The sequence below is a fragment of the Myotis daubentonii genome, chromosome 9 (assembly GCF_963259705.1).
Source record: "Myotis daubentonii chromosome 9, mMyoDau2.1, whole genome shotgun sequence".
Classification (NCBI taxonomy): Eukaryota; Metazoa; Chordata; class Mammalia; order Chiroptera; family Vespertilionidae; genus Myotis; species Myotis daubentonii.
Genome location: NC_081848.1, coordinates 39,338,631 through 39,361,872, shown reverse-complemented (window position 1 = coordinate 39,361,872; position 23,242 = coordinate 39,338,631). Strand labels below are relative to the sequence as shown.

Genomic DNA, 23,242 nt, shown 5'->3' with positions numbered 1-23,242 from the left:
TGAGGGAGGACCTCCCGTGTGCTGGGCAGGGACTCCGAGGGAGGTAGGAGCCGGGGCTCTAGCAAATGCCACACCCTCCACCTGCCCTGCGGCCTTGGACAAGTCACGCTGTCCCTCTGGGCCGGTTTCCTGCTCTGTAAGGTGAGCTGGGCAGCCCTGTCATCTCCACAGTGCCCTCCGCCACCTCAGGGGCACCAGGCTGCTGGGGCAACAGGCGGAGGCCCTCAGCAACTCGGCCAGGAGGCCAGTAGGTGGGGGACCGGCCAGAGGGCAGGGGCACACTGGCAGCCTGCTTGCCCAGAGCGGATAGGGAAGAAGGGAGGCCTCACAGCGAGGGGGCTGCCTCCTAAGCTGAGACTCGGTGAGCAGAGGAGCCGTTGTTGGTCAGGGAGAGACCCGTCCCAGAGGCAAGAGTGCACTTCGATTTTTAAGTGTAAGTTTAGGGAGGCACGGGGGTGGGGGAGGGCGGGGAGATGGCTGCAGCATCGCTTAGAGCAGTGATGGCGAACCTTCTGAGCTCGGCGTGTCAGCATTTTGAAAAACCCTAACTTAACTCTTGTGCCGTGTTAAGTTAGAATATAGAAATTTTTTGATATTTGCAACCATAGTAAAACAAAGACATATTTTTGAAATTTATTTTATATGTTTACATGCCATTTAACAAAGAAAAATCAAACTAAAAAATGAGTTCACGTGTCATAGGTTCGCCATCACTAGCTTAGAGTCCAATGATTCCTGCACTCATTCATCCTGCATCCACTCATCCTGCATCCACCATCCTGCATCCACCATCCTGCATCCACCCATCCTGCATCCACCCAGCCTGCATCCATTCATCCTGCATCCACTCATCCTGCATCCACTCATCCTGCATCCACTCATCCTGCATCCACTCATCCTCCATCCACTCATCCTGCATCCACTCATCCTGCATCCACTCATCCTGCATCCATTCATCCTCCATCCACCCAGCCTGCATCCATTCATCCTGCATCCACTCATCCTGCATCCGCTCATCCTCCATCCACTCATCCTGCATCCACTCATCCTCCATCCACTCATCCTGCATCCACTCATCCTCCATCCACTCATCCTGCATCCACTCATCCTGCATCCACCATCCTCCATCCACTCATCCTGCATCCACCCAGCCTGCATCCACCCAGCCTGCATCCACTCATCTTCCATCCACTCATCCTCCATCCACTCATCCTGCATCCACCATCCTGCACTCACTCATCCTGCATCCACCATCCTCCATCCACTCATCCTGCATCCACCCAGCCTGCATCCACCCAGCCTGCATCCACTCATCTTCCATCCACTCATCCTCCATCCACTCATCCTGCATCCACCATCCTGCACTCACTCATCCTGCATCCACCATCCTCCATCCATCCATCCTCCATCCACTCATCCTGCATCCACCATCCTGCATCCACCATCCTGCATCCACTCATCCTGCACTCACTCACCTCTGCATCCCTCAGCCTGGATTTAGTCCTGACTGTGTGCCAGACTCAGCGTCACTCTTCAGCAGGACCTTTGACTCAGAGACTCAGCCACTTCCTGGAGGGGACCTGGGCAGCCTGTGTGTAGTGGAAGCTGTGAGGGCCCCCGGCCGGCCCAGACGCAGATGGAGTGACCGTGGTGCCCCAGTGAGGACCCCTCCTGATGGTGTAGGGGAGCCCCGGCAGGAGGCCCCAAGCTCCCTGGTCTCAGCGCCTATGGATGAGATCCACTGCGCCCAGTGTGGCTCAGGGCTCGGTTGAGTTAAACATAGTAATAGAAACTCCTCATTAGCGTAAGGGGTTTCTTTCTAAGGCCTTTCTCATACGTGTCCACATGTGGTGCCTACCTGTGTGTGTTCTCATATGTGCCTGCTTGAAGGGAATGGGCACTTCCCCTCCCGCACCCAGGCTCCTGGAGGTGTGTGCAGCACCCCGTGACCATGGCAACGTCCTGGCCACAGCAGCACGCTTACCAAGGGGTTCCTGCCGCCAGTTTATTCACGTTCAGGTCCCACAACAGCCGTGGAAGATAATGGATGGGAGCATGCTTTATGAACTGTCCACATTAGCGATTGATCCTATCAATAACTGTAACGGCCAGCCTTTGCAACTGCCTCTGTCTGCCAGGAGTCGTACAACCTGCTTGTGTTGCCTTAGTCGATTCCTACCCTAGCTCTGTGGGTGGCAGCTGTTGTTCGATCCTGTCCCAAGTTACAAATCGGGAAACTGAGGCCAGAAGAGACGTGCAGGGTCTGTGTGATGCCACGTCCATGCTCACTATTGTGAGAGTCGCGGTGTCGAGCAGGCAGGGCGAGCCAAGCGGGGCCGGACGGGGACCTGCCTGACTCAGCCCTCGCCGTGCCAGGATGACCTTCCAGGACGTGTGCCAATACTTCACCGACATCATCAAGTGCCGCCTGCTCAACACGTCCTACCTGAGCATCCACAAGACCTGGGAGGAGGCCCGGCTGCGCGGGGCCTGGACGCGGCACGAGGACCCGTGGCAGAACCGCAGTGGGGGCTGCATCAACCACAAGGACACCTTCTTCCAGAACCCGCAGGTGCGCAGCTGCCGGGACGCCTGCATCCGCTCGGCAGTCCCTGCCCCCCCCCCCCCCCCCCCCGGCCTCAGCACACCCGTCCCTGCAGTGGGGGCGGGGGGCGTGTCTGGGTGGTCGTGTAGACCCCAACCTCGCAATCTGACCCACAGCCGGCAGAACCGAGGGAGAGGCTCTGAGGATGAGGGTCTTGTCCAGAGTTACAGGGACACGTAGAGGCTGAACCGGGGCTCACACCCCTTATTTCCACACACACATGGGGGATCTTGGCCAGGCCGCGCCTCCACAGGCACCTCTCTCCTGCAGCCTCCTCTGTCGTGCCCCTCCAGCTGCTTAGTCCTCATGCTTGGTGTGTCTTTTGTTTGTTGGTTGGTTGGTTTTTTGGTGCCGAAACCTGGGATCAAAGGTGTGTCTTTATTGAGCACCAACTGCATGCATCTCCGCGCTGAGCATGCGTGATCTCAAGTCCTCCACCCCTCATGCACTGTAGGCATTCTAGGCCCATCTTGCAGGTGAGGGACTGAGGCTCAGAGAGGTGATGTGACTTGCCCACGCACACACAGCTGAGCCTGGCTGTGGGCTGAGCTTCCGGGAGCCGGCGAGCCCATGACCAGCCTGGCCTCACCGATGTCTCCCCTCCTCGCCATGCCTGCAGTACATCTTTGATGTCAAGAAGGCAGAAGATGAAGTGCTGATCTCCATCCAGCAGCGGCCTAAGCAGTCCACACGTCGGGACGGCAAGGGCGAAAACCTGGCCATCGGCTTCGACATCTACAAGGTGAGGTCAGCTCTGGGTGAGGAGAGTGAGGGAGCTGGCGTCGGGGCCGCCTGCATCAGGGGAAGAGCACCTTAGTCACCGACATCATCCCTGCCACCCTGACCACGTTGGCTGACGCCGGGGCATGCTGTGGCATCGGCCCTGTTCGCAGGACCCACAGAGGCCCAGCCTGCCTGGGATTGGCTCCCAGGGGAGCACTCAGCCTGATTTCTTCCTGTCCCAGACCCATAGGCCTGGGCTGCTTGGTGGGTGGGGCCAGGCTCTGGGAGCCCCCTGCTGCCCCCTCCCTCAGGGCTCCGGGTCCCGCTGAATTGGAGGCTTTGCTGGGCACAGGGAGGCGGCGCCCTGAGCAGAGCCAGGCAGGCTCACCAGTGGCCACTCCTCCTGGCCCGGGACCCGGGTACCTTCCACAGCGTGATGCTCAGTGCGTGATGACACTCAGCGTAGAGCCAGACGCCGAGAGCCTAGCGACACCACGTGGATATGCTGGGCGCGTGGTCCGAGTCGAGTCCCTGGCATTTGACATGCTGGTCATGACACTTTGTTCATGTCGTTGTGTTGTCCATTCACTGTGTGCTGATGTGCTGTCACTTTGACGTGACGTGTCTGGCCCTCACTGATGTGACTGTAGCTTATCGATGGCACTTATTCCAGCGATGGCTAGCTTGTCCTACCAGCTGGCGATGTCCCTTCATGGACACCGGCTGTGACCTGGGCGGATATGATGGTCAGAATCCCCACAGACATTGTTATCGGGGATTCCTCTTGCCCCCGACTCACATCCCATACCATTCAGCCATTTAAAGTGTGCAGTGATGTTGGTGTGTCCATAGGGCTCTGCAACCAGCACCACATCGATTTTAGAACATTTCATCACCCCACACCCTTTAGTCACCATCAGCCGGTCCCATGCACCCCGCCCTCCCAGCCCCAGGCAAACACTCTTCTGCTGTGTCTCTGTAGATGTGCCTGTTCTGGGCATTCCACAGGAGCGGTTCTGTTGCTCTTTTGCACGGCGGTGAGGGAGAGATGTGAGGGGTGGGGTGGGGTGGGGCCGGGGGCTCTGTGTGACCTCCGCTGCCTGCAGGTGGAGGAGAACCGCCAGTACCGCATGCACAGCCTGCAGCACAGGGCCGCCAGCTCCATCTACATCAACTCCCGCAGCGTCTTCCTGCGCACGGACCAGCGGGCGGGGCGCTACGTCATCATCCCCACCACCTTCGAGCCAGGCCACACCGGCGAGTTCCTGCTCCGAGTCTTCACCGACGTGCCCTCCAGCTGCCGGTGCGCAGGGCCCGGCTCGGGCCCCGGGTGGTGGGTGGGGGGGTGGGCTGAGGTCCACACCAGGCTGGCCCAGAACCTGACCCAGAGATGCTCAGTGTCTGCCCAGGCGTAGAGCCCAGGCCTCCAGCCACCCCAGCGCCTGTCTCCTTCCTCTCCCTTCCCCTGCGACCTTGTTCCAGCCCCTCTCAGCCACGTAATGGCACAGCTTCTCATCGGAGCATAGCTCTTCACAGTTTACAAAGAAGCTTTCCCTCGTCCCATCTGCTTCTCTCCAACCCGGACTAGGAGGCCTGACCCCTTCGTTTATGGATCAGAACTGGGGATTGAGGTTGGGGATGATTTCCAAGATCTCGCGTCGGGCTAGGTAGACTGCTAAGCCATCCCCTCCCTGCGGGGGTGCAGACCCTGTGGGCCCCACACTGCCCTCCACCGGGGTAGGCAGCCCACATTCGGTGCTGCCTGCCCACATCCCACGCCGGGGCCAGCTCGTGTGGTGTGGTGGGCCTCGGTCCTGCCAGCCTGGCCTCCCCCAGCTGGTGGGCAGGTCCCTTCCCTGCTGAGCCTGATGCCTCCCAACCTGTAAAATGGGCATAATAGTCACCTACCTTCCGGGGCTTTGTGGGGATTAGAAATAATTCCTATAGCATCCCAGCAGAGGGCTTGGCACACAGTAGGTGCTCAGTAAATTGCTTTTCCCTTGGGGAAGGATGGAGCACCCTTGGGTGGGGATAGAGCAGCAAGAAGCCCAGGGAGTTTGCCCAGGACGAGCAATGTCTGGACTAAATACTGCTCCTCTCCCCTCCCCTCTTCTTGAACCCCCTTGTCCTCCATCTTCCTGACCCCCCTCCGTGACCTCCCGCCTCTTCTCTGCCCTGTCCCAGGGAGCTGTGCCTGGATGAGCCGCCCCGCTCTTGCTGGAGCTCCCTGTGCGGCTACCCCCAGCTGGTGACCCAGGTGCATGTCCTGGGGGCTGCTGGTCTCAAGGACTCCCCTACAGGTGCGCTGGCTCGAGGAAATCCCCCCACCCCCCTCCCCTGGGAGGTTGCCCATGTCTCCTCCCCTCCCCACCCCCCAACCCCTCCACCCCCCCCGCTGAAGACGCCCAGCCTCCAGAGCTCCCCTGTCCTCGATCACTGAATGAGCAAACGTTTTCTGATGTCCACTCAGGCCCAGCCCCCGGGAGGAAGCTGGGTGCATAGAGAGGGACACTCAGCCTCCTACTCTTGGGAGGCCTCTAGTGAGGGGGGACACTAGGGCTCGGGGACAGGCAGCTGGGAGGGAGGGCTTCCTGAAGGGAGTGGCCTTTCTCCAGGCTGAGGGGGTGTTAAGGTGGGAAGCCTGGTGAAATGGACTAGGGCGGAAGGATGCTCTGGACAGAACAACATGGGTAAAGGCCTGGAGGCCAGAGATGACCGGTGTGTCCCCTCCTGGCCTGCCTCCTCTTGAATACATGAGCCCAGGCTTCTGCTCTGGGAAGAGGACCTCACCCCCAGATATCTGTTCCATCCAGGCCCAGCCCTAACCCCCCATCCTCACCCCATCACCCCCTCCATCTCTCTAGGGGCTAACTCTTATGTGATCATCAAGTGTGAGGGGCACAAAGTCCACTCAGCCATGCAGAAGGGTACCTCGACGCCTGAGTATGATGTAAAAGGCATCTTCTACCGCAAAAAGCCAGGCCAGCCCATCACTGTGCAGGTGAGCCCGCGGGTCCTGGGGCCCCTCCTGTGCCCCTAGCCTGACACTTCCCCGTTCAGAGGGGCTGAGCCCGGGTGGCAGAGCCTTTGACGGGACCCGGGAATGCTCAGTGCTGGTTCCCACTCTCTCCCCGGCACAGTGTGGCCTTGGGCATTCTCTCGCCTGCCCCTCCTGGTGCCCCAGAGTCCCCTCAGCGGGGTGGGGAGTTAGCTCAGCTGCTGTGATTCTGAGCCCCAGCAGGGCTGGCCAGGGACAGTGGCCATCTCTGCCGACTTCGCCCCAAAGCCTGGGAGTGGTTCCTTAAACCCCCTGCAGGGGGCTCACCTGGAGACGTGGCACTGAAGTGGCGCGTGGCAGGTCAGAGGGCAGGGGTCAGAGGGCAGGGTCAGAGAGCCAGTCCCTGTGCCGGGGCTTCCTTGTCCTCCCGGGCCAAGGTGGCCAGTGGATGGCCATCCTGAGCTCATTAGCAGGAGGCCCTCTGTCCCCCGGGCCCAGGCCAGCATCTCTGTGGTGAGAAACCATCTGTAAAAATGAACACGTAGGCACCCTGCAGGGGAGGCAGCCCCGCAGGGGAGGCACTGCAGGTTTTCCTAACCCCGATCCAACACAGACCTAGAGATGTTGGGGCAAGAAGGACCATAGAGGTCACTCATTTTATATTTATATATATATTTTTGATTTTTACAGAGAGGAAGGGAGAGGGATAGAGAGTTAGAAACATCGATGAGAGAGAAACATCGATCAGCTGCCTCCTGCACACCCCCTACTGGGGATGTGCCCGCAACCAAGGTACATGCCCTTGACCGGAATCGAACCTGGGACCCTTCAGTCCGCAGGCCGACGCTCTATCCACTGAGCCACACCGGCTAGGGCGGGGCCACTCATTTTAAAGATGGGGCCAACAGGCAGGGGGTGAGTATATCACTCTCCAAGGTCACCCAGACTTCAAGGTCACACAGAGCTAATAGTCACACACTTACCGTTATGTGTGAAAGGGGCTTGGACAGAGGAGGACGCCGAGGCTCAGGAAAGGGCAGGCTTCCTGGGGAGGCAGAGGCAATGAAGGGCGGGATCGAGGCCCTGCCAGAACTGCCAGCAGCCCCCGCAGACCTACCCGTGGAGATGGCCCCCATGTTCCTCTGTCTCCCGCAGATCTGGAACCACCGAGTCCTGAAGGATGAGTTCCTGGGCCAGGTGCAGCTGAAGGCTGACCCCGATGACCTCCAGGCCCTGCACACCCTCCACCTCCGGGACCGAGACAGCCGGCAGCCCAGCGACCTGCCGGGCACCATTGCCGTGCGCATCCTCAGCAGCGCCACCCTCACGGCTGTCTGATGCCTGGCCGCCTGCCTGGCCCCCACAGTTCTCACCGCTGTCTGCATGCCCCCTGCCAGGGATTAGCCTGGGAGCTAGGACACCGGGGCCCTTGTCCCAGCTTGTCCACTGACTCGCTGTGTGGCCGTGGGGGGTCTCTGGCCCTCTCTGGGCCTGTGTCCTGAGGACCCCACAGCATTCCTTTCTCACGGAGACGTCTTCTTGCCTGAGATCTAAATAGCCCGCCCTTCCCCAACTGTTCCCGCTGCTAAGGGACTCTCTCCGTTGAAAATGTTTCCCCACGGCCCTGCTGTCAGCCCACGGAGTGCCAAGATGCCACTTGTTTACACACAAACTGCCATACCCCCGAGCCCCTCTCTTGCCCCTCCTTTCCTGCAACGGCCCCCGTGCCCCGGACATCGCTTTCTCGGTCACCAAATCTTGACTTTCTGGCCACCTTGAAAGGGCTCTTGGCCTTGGCTGGGCTGCTGCTCCGGCTGGGATTTGGGAACATGCAGGGGACATCTGTTCATTCTCGAATTCCATCCACCTGCCCATCCCTTCATTTCTCCAAGCGATTTGCCAAGTGAGTAAGCGACCCCATGAGACCCTGCCCACAGCTCTGGGAGACCTGGCGCCCATGCTGGGCTGCAGCTCTGCTCCGAGGTCCTCCCTGGCACGGGGTTGGATGCCCAGAGAGCTGCGGCTGCCGTCTCACCCCGTGTGGATTTCATCCCCAGCCTCTGGTTTAAGGCCCCCCCGCCACCCCCCCCCCCCCCCCCGAGAGGTTTTGTCAGCGATGGAAAGGAAGGGCGTTTTCCTGTCTCCACGGCCCTGGTCCCAGAAGCCGTGTGCCCAGTTTGGTGGCCAGGGCCCAGGCAGGTAGGCAGGACATGTGGACGCAAGTGGGGGCGGGGGGGGGGACATAGTCTCAGGACCCCCTTTGCTGCAAGCACTGGGATTTCCTGGGAGAAGGGGCTCTGGGTTGTTGGCGTCAGGGCTTGGAAGGAGAGAGGGAAACCCATCACCAGACCAGAGGCTTTCCGCCAACATTCCCCCCAAAATGCAGCCGGGGAGGCCACAGCCCTCTTCTTGCTGCCCGGACCAAAATGTTCCTTTCAGTCCTCAACATTTTATATTCTTTCTGTTTTAAAACTCTCAGTTTTAACCAGGGGTTTTAAAAGGAAAACTGAAAGCCTGTGCACCCCTTTTCTCTTCTTAAACTCCAGTTCTTGTGGTCCTCTGGTTTTATTTTTATATGTTTTTATTGATTTTTTTTTTTTTTTTTTTTTAGAGAGGAAGGGAGAGGGATAGAGGGATAGAAACATTGATGAGAGAGAAACATCGTCGATCGGCTGCCTCCTGCAAGCCCCCTACTGGGGGGATCAAGCCCGCAAACTGGGCATGTGTCCTGACTAGGAATTGAACCGGTGACCTCTTGGTTCCTGGGTCGACGCTCGACCGCTGAGCCACACCGGCTCGGCCGATTTTATTTTGATTCCACTTGGGGAGGGATGAGGAGAAGCCATACTTTCTCAGAAGGGGTCTGGAGGTGGATGAAGAAGAGGGTGTTTGTACTCTGATGTTTTGCAAGTCGGCACCAATCGTGTGGGCGCTGTGACCCGCGTAGGGTCTCTCTGCAACCCTTCTCGGGCTCCAGACCAGGCAACGTTAAATGAAAACATTCAGCTGGTTCCAGAACAGGAGTTCCCGTGGGCTTGCTGGCTGGGAAGTCCTTTGGAAGCCTGGATTTCCGGCTCCGTGTCCTGGCTCTTTGGTCCGGTGTCCTGGCTGGAGAGGCTGGATCCTTGACTTTGCCTCCTCACCCTGTGGCCAGCTCCGCTCCTGTGTCGGGGCCCTTGGCCACGTGAGGGCCAGGAACTGCACAACAAGGAGGACAAGACTCCTGGGCAAGCGGCGGCTTCCTCTCGAGAGCCTGGCCTGGGGCCAGGACCCTACCGATGACCAGGAGCAAACCATTCACCCTCCTGTGCCTCGATTGCCCCTCTGCCATGCGGGGCCACTGACTCCTGTTTGCCGGCACTCTCGCTAACAAGTGCTGGATAAGGGCAACACTGTTCTCTATGTACCTGTATGCGTGCACACTGTACACTCATGTAATCACTTTTCAATGTCTATTTCCAATGAACACTCCTGACTCAGAGTGGAGAAGCAAGGGCCGGAGGAGCCCAGGTGGGTCTGTTCTCAGCTACATCCACCCGGGCCTTGGGTCGAACCAGGACCAACTGGCAGGCCTGTGGGCTCCAGCCCTGCCCCCCAACAGGACTTGTGCGGCAGCCCTGCCCTTGCTTTCTGCTCCTCGGGGTGGGCCAGGCTGGATCCTGGATGTGTGGAGGACCCTGGTTGGGGATGCGGCAGGAGAGGTTGGAGTTCTGGGCTGGGGCTGGAGGGTGGGTGGGGAGAACCGTTGCTCCATGCGCCTGATGCACCCTCAGTCCACAGGGGCCAGTGCGCTTGCAGATGGGCCGGGCCTCCGGTCCACACCACCCCATCTGGGCTTCACTCCCCTCAGGGCCCACCTTGGGGCCAGGGGGACCTGTTCTGTTCTCAGAATAAATGTTACCACAATCTCAGAAAGACCGTCCTGTGTCCGCCTGTCCCTCTGGGGGTTAGGGATAATGGAGGGAATAAATTTCTTAGGCCCTGGTGCCTGTCCTCTGGTCAGCGACAACGTGAGGGAGGACCTGGGCGTTCTAGCCAGGCTGGACCCCGCTGCCTGCCCGTTGCATGTCTGAGCTGAGGTCACTGGGGTCATTCAGTTATTCCCTCAGCTGGCCTTGTTCCAAGGCACTAGAAATGCAGGGGACCAGCCACAGCCCCTGCTCTAGTGGGAAGACCAGTAGAGACACTCTGATCTGGACCAGGGTCCACAGAGAATTCCCGGTAAGGTGGTGTGGGAGTTGCGGTGGGAAGGAAGGTTAGTTCTCCAATTGTGAGATGGAGGGAGCAGCCGCATAAAGGGCCTCAGACAGAGGAGATGGGCTTATGGGGGTGCAGGTGGATGTGGGCAGACCAGAGCGAGCAGCTTGAGCCAAGAAGCCAGGAGTGGTGGTGGTGGGGAGAAACAGGACAGATGGTGGAGGCAGAGTGGACAGAACTCAGTCCACTGGGCTGGGTTGGGGTGAAGAGTGAGAAACACAAATGCATTAAGGCCAATCCCTAGATTTCCCCAATGAGCCATTGAGAAAAGGACATGGAATTTTGTGCCCACCTCAGCACAGGGGTGCTGAATGCATTGTGGCTGTTGTGGCATCTGGAGATCACCCCTCCCCAGCTCCCCACCACGCCTCGCCCACCCCTCACAGCTCGCACCCTGTGCCTTAGGGGGCCCAGTTTTCCCATCTGTGCAGGGCTGACGCTCTTGCCTGCCCAGCCTGGCTCAGGGGGGAGGTGATGGAGGCGTGGTAGGCCCCAAGTCTAGGAGTGGGGACCGTGTTCCAGAACAGTTCCTGCGAGGGCCGCCTGGCCAGGCACACTCAGCACCCCGGGGCCTTCGGGGACCAGGACTGTGGGGTCAGAGGAAGTCCTGACCTGCAGCGGCTGAGTCCACGCGTCCCTTCTCCGCGTCCCTTCTCCAGGCGGAGCTGGATGCTCAGCCTGGCTCCCCAGGGGGCGCCATGGGCAGCCACGCCTGTGCCAGCAGGTGGCGCACTTGGACCACTGGATCCTGGCGGATGGGCACCCCAGCTTTGGAGTGGTCTTGGCCTGCCCCAGGTACAGCCACTGGGCATCCAAAGAGCCCTCCCTCCGCCCAGGCCGAGAGCTGCCCCTGAAGAGGCCGCACTGGCTCCAGGCAAGGGCTGGTGGTGAGGAAGTGCCAGGACTCAGCCGGGGTCCCCTGTTACTGTCTTTCCAGTGCTAACAATGAACACTGGGCTCCTCTTTGCTTATCTGTCCCCCCTGCCCCCCTCCGTTCCCCCACTTTAAAATCACACGGTTCAGCTTGCTCTGCATGTGCCTGGCTCGTGCTGGGCTGAGGAAGTTTCCTGTGTGCTCACAGCCTCCTGCTCCTCCTTAGCAGCTGTGGGGCGTGGTGAGGTGAGGAGCTTCAGGGACACATCTGAGGGGAGCCCTCAGGGAGGGGCCTGTGTGCACAGGGATGAGGGAGAAAGGGCTAGAACGTGGGGCTTGCGTTCATTTCCTCTCAGAGTCTCAAACAGCCATTTGTGGAGGAGAAAACAGGCTTGGTGGAGGGAGGCAGGGGCCAGGACTCAGCAAATCCTGCCCGTGCTGAGGGAGCAGGTGGTGTTACTGCGAATGATAGGAGGCACCTGAGGCCGGATGCGTGGTCATAGCCCCGGCCCAAGCTGGTCCCAGCACAGCGAGAGAGACCCCTTGCCCTGCCTCCCTCTGGGCAGCCAGCGCTCTGCACAGGGCCCTGGGCAGCACAGCCCGCCCCCCACGCTGATGTCATGGCACCCAGGCCTCCAGGCCCCTCGGACTCCGCCTCCTGGGGGAAGGCTCTGGAGAGGGGAGGAGAGGGCAGCAGTGCGGCTGGACAGCCGACCTGGGCAGGAAAGGGAGGGAGAGGCTGAGAGGGAGAGAGTCACATAGTGAAAAACCGAAAGGCCCAGAGAGGCCCCCAGAGCAAGTTCTGGAGCAAGACAGAGGAAGAGGGGACGTGTCTACAGATTGTGCCAGACCTTTGACCCCAGCTTCCCGAGAGCCCTCCGTGCGGGTGGCAGCTGGGAGCCAGGTAAGCATGGGCTGCCCCTGTCCTGGGCATCAGGAGGAGGGTTTGCTGGACTTCGGAGGGTGTCCTGGGCTTGGGCCCCCTGGACAGCCATTTGCTCCCGGTCTGGGCCTCCTGCCACCTTTGGGGGCTCAGCCACAGCAGCCATCGAATGAAACTGCCCGAGCCTGGCGAGATGGAGGCTGGGACCCTGGAATGGGAAGAGTCAGGGGCATGGTGCTCATTGAATTGTCTCTGACCAGGGCTGGGGCCGGGAGCAGCCGTGCTGGGGGTGGGGGAGAGAGAGAGAGAGATTGAGAGAGAGAGAGAGAGAAAGAGAGAGAGAGAGAGAGAGAGAGAGCGCTCTGTTCCTGTCTCTGTCTCCTTTGGCCTTTCTGCTACATTTTATCTCTTTCTTTCTCTCTCTCCTCAGATAAGTCCCTTCCTCTGAGCTTCAGAGTTCCCATCTGTAAAATGGGACCATGAAGCCACCAGCCAGGGTTGCTGTGAGGATGAAGTAACCCAGGGGCGGCATAGAAATAGTTCTGTGTTCCCTGCTCTCAGTCTGCAAAGCAATTACCTTGAACATGGACTAGTTCTTTTTTTTAGCAAAAAAAAAAAAAAAAAAAAAAAGGTTGATCTTATAGTGTTTCCTTATGGGTGGCCCTTAACTTCGATGCCCTCATCCAAGGCCTCGAGTCTTAATGAAAACCCTGGTTCTGCCCCCGGCTCTCGGGGCTCCTGCTGGCTCGGGGTGCTAGCACACAGCCAGGCTTCCTCTTCAGACTAACCCCTGTGGCGGCTGCCTGGTGGCCTTGCTAAATTCCCTTCCCTGCCAGACACCCAGGCCTAGTGCCCGTCTCTGGGAGGACTGTGTGCCCGCTGTGTCCCAGAGCTCCAGGCAGGGGTCAGGGCTCGGGTGTCAGGAGTGTCATGGGCAGAGGATCAAATGCCCCAGTGCCTCTGAATGGGCCTTGTGAAAAATTGATGCTCATCCTGGGGGCAGGTGGGGGGCTGGAGGGCCGTGTGCCAGGGCTGTGGGCTGGGGCTGCCTTGAATCACCACACTCAGTCCCACAAGTCCTTCCTGAGTCCTCTCCGGGCCTGGCCCTGTGCTGTGTGAGGAGATGGCTGAACCCATGCCCTGCCCTGGATCAACTCTCTGACTTTGGGGTCAGAGGTAGGGACAGACCCAATCGGATAACATAATACATATAATCAGGGATGGATAGAGGGAAATAGGACTTTCTGCAGCCTGGGGGTGGTCAGGGAAGGCTTCCCAGAGGAGGTAACATCTGAACTGAGCATAGGAATTTACTAGTCAGAATTCCAGGTGGAGGAGCCAGTGTATGCCAAGGCCAGGAGGTATGAAAAGGGCTGGTGCATTTCAAGAAGAGTGAGTGCTGAGGACGGTCCCAGTGCAGGGCCGGGGAAGGAAGAAAACTGATGACTGAGACATCAGCAGGAGCCACATGGTGCTGGGCCTTAAAAGCCAGACTGGGGTCATGGAGCCTCCATCCTGATGGCAGTGGTTGCTCTGGAGGGATTTAGGCAGCTCAGCCCATGACCCTCCCCTTGGGCCAGGCTGCCCCTGTCACTCACACTCCTGGGGCAGCCCTCAGCTGGGAGGCCTGGACCAAGTCCTCATCCTGGACTTGCCCTGTCCAGCTGTGTGAACTTAGGCAAGTCTTGGTCCCTCTCTGGGCCCCTTTGCCCATATGTCCAGGTGAGGGGTGCAGACTTGCTACTTCCTAGGAGCCTTTTGGAATCTCTGAATAGCAGCAGCTGCTCTGGACAATAGAGCTGTGATGGTGGCTGAGGCTCAGGTCACACGCCTGGGCTGCAACGAGAGGGAGAGAGCCAGGGAGGGTTCCCCAGAGGCAGGAGCGGCTGTGGCGTTGGGAGGAGCCCAGGTGACCCCTGCCAGGTGCAAGGCTGACACGGCTGGCTGCTCAGAGGTTTGACATGATCTCTCCCTGCAGAACTGTGTCTGGCCAGGTGGGCAGCAGGAGCGCCTGACAAAGGACAATGGTGATTCTTCAGCAGGTGAGTGCTCTCTGCACCCCATTGGCCTTCATCCTTCTGTGCCAGGATTAACCCTGTTGGGTGGCTCATCTTACCCCACCCCATATTCTCTCGTGCATAGGCTTAACGGTGGCACACCCTTCCCAATCCTTGCTTTCAGAAAACTCCTATCTATGCTTCAAAACCCAGCTGTGAAACTTTCCCTGCCTGTCAGGACCAGTCTAGAATTACTCCGTCTGCTTTGTCTTTTGGGACTTCCCTTTCTCACTGGGTAGAAGTTACTTATTTACATGCATCTCTGAATCGCCAGACATTCCAGGCAGTGGAACAGCATGTGCAAAGGTCCAATATGGGAAAGCCCTTGGGGGAAGGGAAGAGGAACTTAGCAAGTTTATGGATGCCAGACTAGGAAGAACCTTGACCCTGACTGGGGGCCGTGAGTTGAGGATGCCATGGCCGGAGCTGGAGCCCCCGTGGGTAATATGGGGAAGAAGCAGAGGTGCTGTCTCCTCTCCGGCTGAGTCCTTCCGCCCTGCTTCCTTCCCAAGGCTCCAGTGGCCCCTGACCCCTAGCTCTTCCCGTGATCGGCCTGAGGCTCTAATGAGCTCCTGGTCTCCAGAGCCAGGAATGTGGGCCCTGAGCCAGGTGGGCCTGGCCCCAGGCCTTAGGGCTGGTCTGGTGGCAGGGTGTCCTCTGAGACCATCAGAGGCCAGCGGGTAGCCTGTTCTGAGGCTGCGTGCTTTTGTGCGGGCGTGTGGGCTGGGTGTGTGAGAAGCAGGCATCAGGGCAGAATCAGGAGAGACAGTCTTGTGTCCTGGGACTGAAGACCGGCTCTGAAGCCCCTTGGTCCCCTGGCCCGAGAGTCTGTTCACAGGCCCATCAGGGACAGCCAGGACCAATAAAAGAAGGGAAGTCACTGTCTCTGAGTGTTTGCGGTGTGCCAGGGCCCGTGCTACAGCTGGGGCTGGGCCGGTGGGGGCACGCGCAGCCCCCAGAGGGAGAGTTTGGGCCACCCACAGCCCTCCAAGGGTGTTTGCCCTCCGGGGGCCTCTGAGGCAGACCTCTGGCTGACTGTCCCCTCCGAGCACTGGCCCACCTCACCGAGCCGGCAGCCTCTGCTGGGAGCAGGTGTCTGCAGGTGAACGCCGGCTTCACCCGGCTCTGTCTTGGGCGGATTTCAGGCATGTTCTTCAGCCTTCCTGAGCCTCAGTTTCCCCATCTGCAAAACAAGAACAAAACCCTCCTTTCCTGGGATGGTTATTGGGAAGATAACATGCCTGAGGGATCAGTCAAAGTGCTGCTTCTTTCACCTGCCTCTGTGTCCCCTTTTCCTGGCTGACTCCCCTCAGCCCTCCCCGTGGTCATGACTCCCTTTGCTAGTCCTGTCACTCCACCTTCTTCCCCTGCTCATGGGGTGGGGGTGGGAGGAGGGCTCATGGGGTGGGGGTGGGAGGGGGGTCCTGCTCCCCACTGTCTCCTCAGCCCGGCCCGGGCCACTCACAGATGGCGCTCTGTGCTGAATGAATGCCACTACACCCTCAGTTGGTCCGAGGGGCTAGGGCAGACAATGGAACCTACTTTAAAGGGATGTTGAGAGTGAAATGGCATAGCGCACACACACCGCTCCACCCGATGCCAGACAGCTCATGAAAGGCTAGCTGCGTGATGACGACTGCCAATAAAATCACATTGGTAGTGTTCCTGTGCGTGAGGATTCTCCATCTTTTCTCTCTCACACTTTATTTAGGAGAAAAATCTCAGGAAACCTCAAAGGAGATGATGCTTCTCTCCCAGGTGTAGAGTGTCCCCATGTGGAGACACTCCGTTGCAGAGATCCACACACCTTTCTGAACCCCACAGGATACCAGGCACAGGAAACGCTTTTTTAAAAAAATATATATTTTATTGATTTTTTACAGAGAGGAAGGGAGAGGGATAGAGAGTTAGAAACATCGATGAGAGAGAAACATCGATCAGCTGCCTCCTGCACAGCCCCTATTGGGGATGTGCCTGCAACCAAGGTACATGCCCTTGACCAGAATCGAACCTGGGACCCTTGAGTCTGCAGGCCGACACTCTTTCCGCTGAGCCAAACAGGTCAGGGCACAGGAAACGCTTTTATAATCCAAAACATGGAAGATTCTTTTCATGGGTTGAGAGTTCTAATTCTTCAAAAGTAACACCCGCATTGGTCCATAAGCACTCTCTACCCAGGATCTATTGTATTGCCATAGGGTTGTGAGGTAGGGAGCTGCATGCTTATCACAGGTGAAGAGACTGGTGTCCAGAGCAAGTAATTTAGACATAAGCTGTGCAGGTCCACACAGGCCAGGGAGCCATGATGGTGAGGGGGCAGCTATGCAGGGCACAGGGAGGTGACATAGGAGCAGGCACAGGAAGGGGGTCAGACAGCCCCTGCTAGGTGGCATCTGCAGGACATGGGCTCTTTCCTAGGGGCCCTGGGGCCGTCTGGGCAGACCTGTTGTGTTGTCAGCTTCAGGCGTGGGGTTGGGGTGCCTGGAGATTCCTATCGTGCCAAGTTCTCACTCACCCACCCAGCAAAGTGGCACTAGGCCTCTTCTCTGTACCAGCCTGGGCACAAGGGATGCAGAGATAAACTGACTGCTCCCAGTCCTCGAGGAGTTACCACACTAAAGTGGGAGAAGCACAGCAAGGATGCCTATGAGTGGAACTGTGATAGCAGGAGTCCCGGGAGTGGAGTGGGTTGGGAGGGAGCCTGGGGGTGGGGGAGGCTCCTGCGCTGCCTGCGGTGGTGATGGGATGTCAGGGAAGGCTCTAAGGCTTTTGTGATAGTCCCTCACGTGCAGATAGGGGACTGAGGTGTCTGGAGGAGGGACTAGTCCCAGGTGGCAAGGTCAGCTGGTGCTTGCAAGAACCCAGAGATCCATGGTGCACATGACCTCCTTCTTCAGGGACCTCAGTGAGGGCTGCTATGCCTCAGTGGGATATGAGTTCTGGCTCCATCAGGGATCCTCTAACTATGGCCCGCGGGCCACATGCAAATACAAATATTGTATTTGTTCCCATTTTGTTTTTTTACTTCATAATAAGATATGTGCAGTGTGCATAGGAATTTGTTCATAGTTTTTTAAAAAAACTATAGTCTGGCCCTCCAACGGTCTGAGGGACAGTGAACTGGCCCCCTGTTTAAAAAGTTTGAGGAGCCCTGGGCTCCATGGTGGGGCCAGCATAGGGACTGGATGTACTTTGCTCACCATCCTGGGCAAAGGAGATTTTGAAGATAAATTTGTGGGCTGTTGATAACAGTTGGATTGACCCATTTATTAAAATACAATGTCCTTTGTCTCTTGTAACACTTTTGACTGAAAATACATTTGGCCTGATATTAGCATAGCCATCCCAGCTCTTCTTTAGTTATTATTTGCATGGAATATATTTTTCTACCCTTTCACTTTCAACACATTTGTATCTTTGGATGGAAAGTGAGTCTCTTGTAGATAGCATATAAATGGATCTTATTTTTAAACCTATTCTGCTAACCTCAACCTTTTGAGAGTTTAATTCATTTCCATCTATTTCTGCCATTTTGTTATTTTTAATAGGTCATATCATTTCCCCCTCAGTTCCTCTATTACTGCCTTCTTTTGTGTTTAATTGATCTCTCCCACACCAGTGTACTGTTTTGATTCTCTTCGCATTTCTTCTTCTGTATATAGACACTTTTTTTAGTGGTTACCTTAGGCTTTGCAAATAATGTCTTACATTTATATCAATCTAGTGGGACTTAACACCAACTTAGCTTCAATAGTATATAGAAACTTTGCTCCTATACAGCTCCATCCCTCTCTTTGTATTGTTATTATCAGAAATTACATCTCTGTATACTGTGTGCCCATTAACACAGATTTGTAATTGTTGTTTTATGCATTTGTCTTTTAAATCCTATAGGAAAAAAATGGGGAAAAGATGATTTACAAACCAAAAATAACAATAATCTGGCTTATAATTACTTACGTGGTTACATTTACCAAGCTTCTTTATTTTTTGTGGCTTTGAATGACTGTCTAGTGCCCTTTAATTTTAGTTGACTACTTTTAGCATATCTTGTAAGGCAAGTCAACAAATGACAGACTCAGCTTTTGTTTGTCTGGAAATGTCTTAGTTTGTCTTTCATTTTTGAAGAATGATTTTTGCCAGATATAGAATTCTTGTTTGACAACTTACTAGTATTTTACTTTCACTGCTTTAAATATGTCACACTACTGCCTTCTGGCTTTCATGGTTTCTGATGAGAAATTGGCTATTAATCATATTGAAGACAAGGCACTTCTCTCTCACTGCTTTTAAGATTCTCTCTCTGTCTTCACAGTTTAATTATAATGAGTTTCAGTGTGGATCTTTTTAAGTTTATCCTACTTTAAATTTATTGAGCTTTTTGTATGTATAGATTCATATCTTTCATCAAGTTTGGGCAGTTTGTGTCAGTATTTCTTCAAATATTCTTTCTGCCTCTCCCCCCCGCCCCCCCCCCCCGCCTCCTTTTGGGCTCCCATTATGCATGTGTTGGTTCATTTGATGGTGTCCAAAAGGTTCCTTAGTCTCTGCTCATTTTCCTTATTTTTTTTTTCTTTCTGCACCTCAGACTGGATAATCTCAATTAACCTATCTTTAAGTTTGCTGATTCTTCATTTTTGCCTCTGTATGTCTGCTGTCGAACTCCTCTAGTTATTGTACTTTTCAATTCCAGAATTTCAACTTGGTCCCTTTTTATAATTTCTATCTCTTTATTGACATCCTCTTTATGGTGAGATGTTGTTCTCCTTTCCTTCAATTCTTTGATCATATTTAAGACAGTTGATTAAAGTTTTTGCCTATTAAGTCCAAAGTCTGGGTGTCCTCAGTGAAAATTTCTATTAAGTTCCTTTTTTTCCCCCCTGTGAATGGGGCATCCTTTCTCTGCATTCCTCTTAATTTTTTTGTTGTAAACTGGACGTTTTGAGTATCATAATGTGATAACTCTGGAAGTTAGAATCTCCCCAGGGTTTGTTGTTGCTGCCTGTGGTGAGTTGTAGTTTTGTTTAGTGAGTTTTCTAAACTATTTTTGTGAAGACTCTATTCTTTGTTGTGCGTGGTCACTACAGTCTCTAGCACCCCTGGAGCCAAAACAAAACAAATCAAACCTCCTGGTCTTTGCAGACGGGCTCTCTGTGTGGGCTGGGGCATGCCTCCAATGCTCAGTCAACTCTGCCTTAGCCTTCACTGTCTGTCTGCGTAGAATGTGAAGCTCAGTTGGAGGTGAATGCTTACGATCTTGATCTTTTTCTGAAATTGTTCAACCCTAGGCGTGTATGTGGTTTTTTAGATTCCCCAGTATATGCCAGAGTTTTTTAAAGCCTCTATCCCCTGAAGCAACTCACTCCCTGCTTTTCCTCCAGGCTTTCTAGAGTGGCTCCTGTTTGTTTTAACTTATTATTTTTGTCCCCAAGCAGCAGTGGGTAGTTCATTTGCCTTTGGATATTTTTGACCAGTGCCCTCTATAGCTGCTTGTCTGCCCTGAGGGAGTTCAAGTTAGAAAACGAAAGGCAAGCCCTTTGCATTATTCCTTCAGTGAACCCCTAGACAGGTTAAAATAACCACAATTATTCAATAACAAGGTCTGTTCTGCTCCCTCGGGCCCCAAGAACCCACACCAAGATTGCCAGCAAGGTGTAGGTAGGTGGGGGATGAGTAGGTTAAAACACCACACAGGTCTCCTGCTGGGTTTCAGTCACCTATCTCTTCATTAAATGCTCATTTTGTTACTGTAAACTTTTGAATATTTTCTAGAGTTTCAGTAAAGTTGATTCTGGTAGTTTTTGCCATGTTTTTTTGTTGTATCTATAAAGAGGTTCTTGGAGTTCCCTACTCTGCCATCTTCGCTGATACTACTTGTTGATGACCGTTGGCACAGTTACTTCCTGAAAGCTTTTGTCCCAACTTACTATACATCCTTGCATAGGTCCTTGAACCTCCTCTGAACCTCAGTCTCCCCATCTGTAAAATGGGTGGCCAGAATTGGATTGGATGGAGGTATGGGAGGATGGGGGGCGGGGGGAAGAGGGCAGCACCAGAGGTCTGTGTAAGGCACCAAGGGAGTACAGAAAGGAAGGTACTGGGGAGGGGGTGTGGAGACCAGGGAACACATGACTCTGCAGCCTTGGTGGCTTGGTGGGGGCAGGAAGAGGATCGTGGGGTGAAGCATTCCTGGCAGAAAGCTCAGCATAAGCAAAGGTGGAAGGCCCTATCCTGGGTGATGAGCCTGGAGCAACAGTGAGCCCTGATTCTGGCAGAGGATCCGGTGTGATGCCAGAGTGGGTCATGGGGGCATTAGACTTGCCTCTCAGATCTGGTACACAGGCCACCTGCAGGCAAGGGGCCTATTTCCAGGCTTCAGCTCAGGGTGGCCTGGGTGCAGAGGATTGAGGGGCTGAGCAGTGGGTCTGGTCTGGTAGGTGCCAGGCTTTCAGCACTTTGCTGGGTCTCGTCGAGGGGCCTCTCTCCACCCCCCAGACCTGTTTTTTACCATCTCTTCCTTCTTCCTTCTGCTTCCCTGTGCTTTGCTGTTCCCCTCTTCTGATCACCCTATCCCTCATGTCCACTTAGAAAAAAATCACAACATCCAGTTGCCACCCCCTAACATGACTTGCTCAGTTAATAACCAACATTTATACAGCACATTTGTCTAGCAGGCACCAATCTGAGTGAGTTTGCACACTCACCTGTCTAATCCTGCCATCCCACATACGAGGAAACAAAGGCACATAGAGGCTGAGGAACTGGCTCAAGGTCACACAGCTGACAAGTCGCCTCGCCTGGATTGAACCTAAGCTGTCTGTCTCCAGAGTCCAACCTCTTAGTGGCCGTGCCATCCTGTCTCTCCAGGCTAATTCGTCCCTTATCTGGTGGTGCCATTCTTATCTGTGTCTGGCTCTGCCTACCCCCTCAGCTCTGGGCTGGGAGCTCTGAGGGCAGTGGCCCCTCAGCTTTAGTCTGAGTCTAGTTGGTTAAGTGGACAGATGGAAGGATGCCTGAAAGCCCGCCACCAGCAGCCCCGTGTCTGAGGGTCTGATTCCTGTTCCCATGGCCTCCCCAGGTGGGTACGTGTGGACCTGACTGTGAGAAGGAGCCTGCCTGAGAGCAGGGGCCCTGAGAGGGCTCAGGAAGTGGGTGGGGATCACGGCGGTCAGTCCGATTAGTGCTGGGTGGCAAAGCGCCGTGTTCCGGGGCTGGGACAGGGATTTGGGGTGGAAGGAAGCCTGGGTCCAGCGGGGCAGCTCTGAGCTCTGTGTGGGGCATCACTGTCTCCATCCTGGCTAGTCGCCCTCCCCCTCCCCCTTCCCCCCTTCCCCACCCACCATGGTTTGCTTCTCTGTGGTGGGAGCAGTTGGGCTTCCAGAATTCCAAACAAGGTCAAGGGCCAAAAATGGGAACAAGAGGCTTTGAAGAGAGAAGAGAAAGGAGGAAAGAAGGGAGGAAGCTAGAGATAAGTAAGGAGAGGGGAGGAGGTGGGGGTGGATGGAGAGTCATAGGGCCTGGGCATTCCACACCCTCTGGGTGGCACCATGGCCACTACCTCACAGCCCAGCATAGAACCCAGCCAGGTACCCAGTCCTGTGTCGCTGCTAAGACACAGGAGCCCGGCTTGGTACCCACGGTGGGTGAGCTCTGAGCCACTGGGGGTTGCTTGCTGTACTCAGGAGCCAGGGGACCCCTGCCCCGGGCCTCAGGGCCTCCTCTGAAGGCTGGAGACCATGGGCTGGTGACTCAGAGGCTGGGTGAGGACCAGAGGCGGACTCTTCAGGGACTTTCTCCAACGTCCCCCAGAGCCCCCTGCCCCCAGCAGCCCCGGATTTCTATCTGCCCTCACTTCCCAGAGGCAGCCAGTGAGCTAGAAAGATCTTTGATGCATTTTCCCTTTTAAAAAATATATTTTTATTGATTTCAGAGAGGACCGGAGAGGGAGAGAGAGAGAGAAACACCAACAATGAGAGAATCATTGATCAGCAGCCTCCTGCACACCATCCAATGGGGATCGAGCCTGCAACCTGGGCATGTGCCCTGACCGGGAATCCAACCGTGACCGCCAGGTTCATAGGTCAACGCTCAACCACCGAGCCGGCCACTCCAGCCTCCCTTTAGCCTTAGAAATTCACGAAGTTCATTGTATTCTACTCCGGAACAGCCCCGGATTTCTTTTCGTAGCAAACATACCGATTTTCTCCAAAACTGCCGTCAAGGTGAGGTTCCAGGTGCCTCATTTGCGCTGAGGCCGGCAGCCCGGTGGCCACCTGCTGCGGTCCCTATGAAGCTGGCTGCGAATCCCCGACGATTTGGGGGTGTTCGGGGTCCCGCCAACAGGGGAGGGGGCCGGGTCGGCGCGGGCGCCCCCTCCCCGCTCCTGGCCCGCCGGCGTCACCTAAGCCGCCGTTGCCATGGGCCCGCGGCAGATGGCCCGGTTTAGGGTTCCCTGAGGGCGGGCGGCGCGCACCGCATTAGGTGAATTAGGGACCTGTGCCGCCGCCGGAGCCGCCGCCAGACCCTTCGCGCTATGGAGCCCCCCGCCCGCCCCGAGGACCCCGCGGACGCCGCGGACCCGGCCGACCCCTCCGCCTCCGCCGAGACGCCCGCCCCGCAGCCCGGCAAGTGGGCGCTGGTGCGCAGCCTGAACCAGGCGCTGAAGACCTACGCGGTCATGCCGGTGAGGCCCGGCGGGAGCGGGAGGGTGCGCCTGGGGCCCTGCCCGGCCTCAGCCTCCCTGTCTGTCAGGCGCCCGGGAGGACCACAGGGTCGCGAAGCCTCGGGTGCAGGCAGATGGGGATGGGGGCTGGTGGTGCTGCGTTTGGTCCCTGCCTCCCAGCCTG

At 56.3% G+C, this 23,242-nt stretch overlaps 2 protein-coding genes across 3 annotated transcripts in view; both read left to right on the top strand.

Moving 5' to 3' along the window:
* The window catches only part of CAPN5 (calpain 5), a 52,465-nt gene extending 42,224 nt beyond the window's left edge, over positions 1-10,241 (top strand). For both annotated transcript variants that reach the window (XM_059708376.1, XM_059708373.1), the window contains 6 exons: positions 2,377-2,572; positions 3,225-3,347; positions 4,435-4,631; positions 5,513-5,628; positions 6,193-6,329; positions 7,482-10,241. In XM_059708376.1, coding sequence (XP_059564359.1) covers positions 2,377-2,572; positions 3,225-3,347; positions 4,435-4,631; positions 5,513-5,628; positions 6,193-6,329; positions 7,482-7,664 — 952 coding nt within the window. In that variant the 3' untranslated portion in view covers positions 7,665-10,241. The remainder of the gene's footprint in view (positions 1-2,376; positions 2,573-3,224; positions 3,348-4,434; positions 4,632-5,512; positions 5,629-6,192; positions 6,330-7,481) is intronic.
* A 1,931-nt stretch (positions 10,242-12,172) lies between these two features.
* The window catches only part of MYO7A (myosin VIIA), an 87,608-nt gene continuing 76,538 nt past the window's right edge, over positions 12,173-23,242 (top strand). The window contains exons 1-2 of the mRNA XM_059708395.1: positions 12,173-12,360; positions 14,318-14,381. Coding sequence (XP_059564378.1) covers positions 14,364-14,381 — 18 coding nt within the window. The 5' untranslated portion in view covers positions 12,173-12,360; positions 14,318-14,363. The remainder of the gene's footprint in view (positions 12,361-14,317; positions 14,382-23,242) is intronic.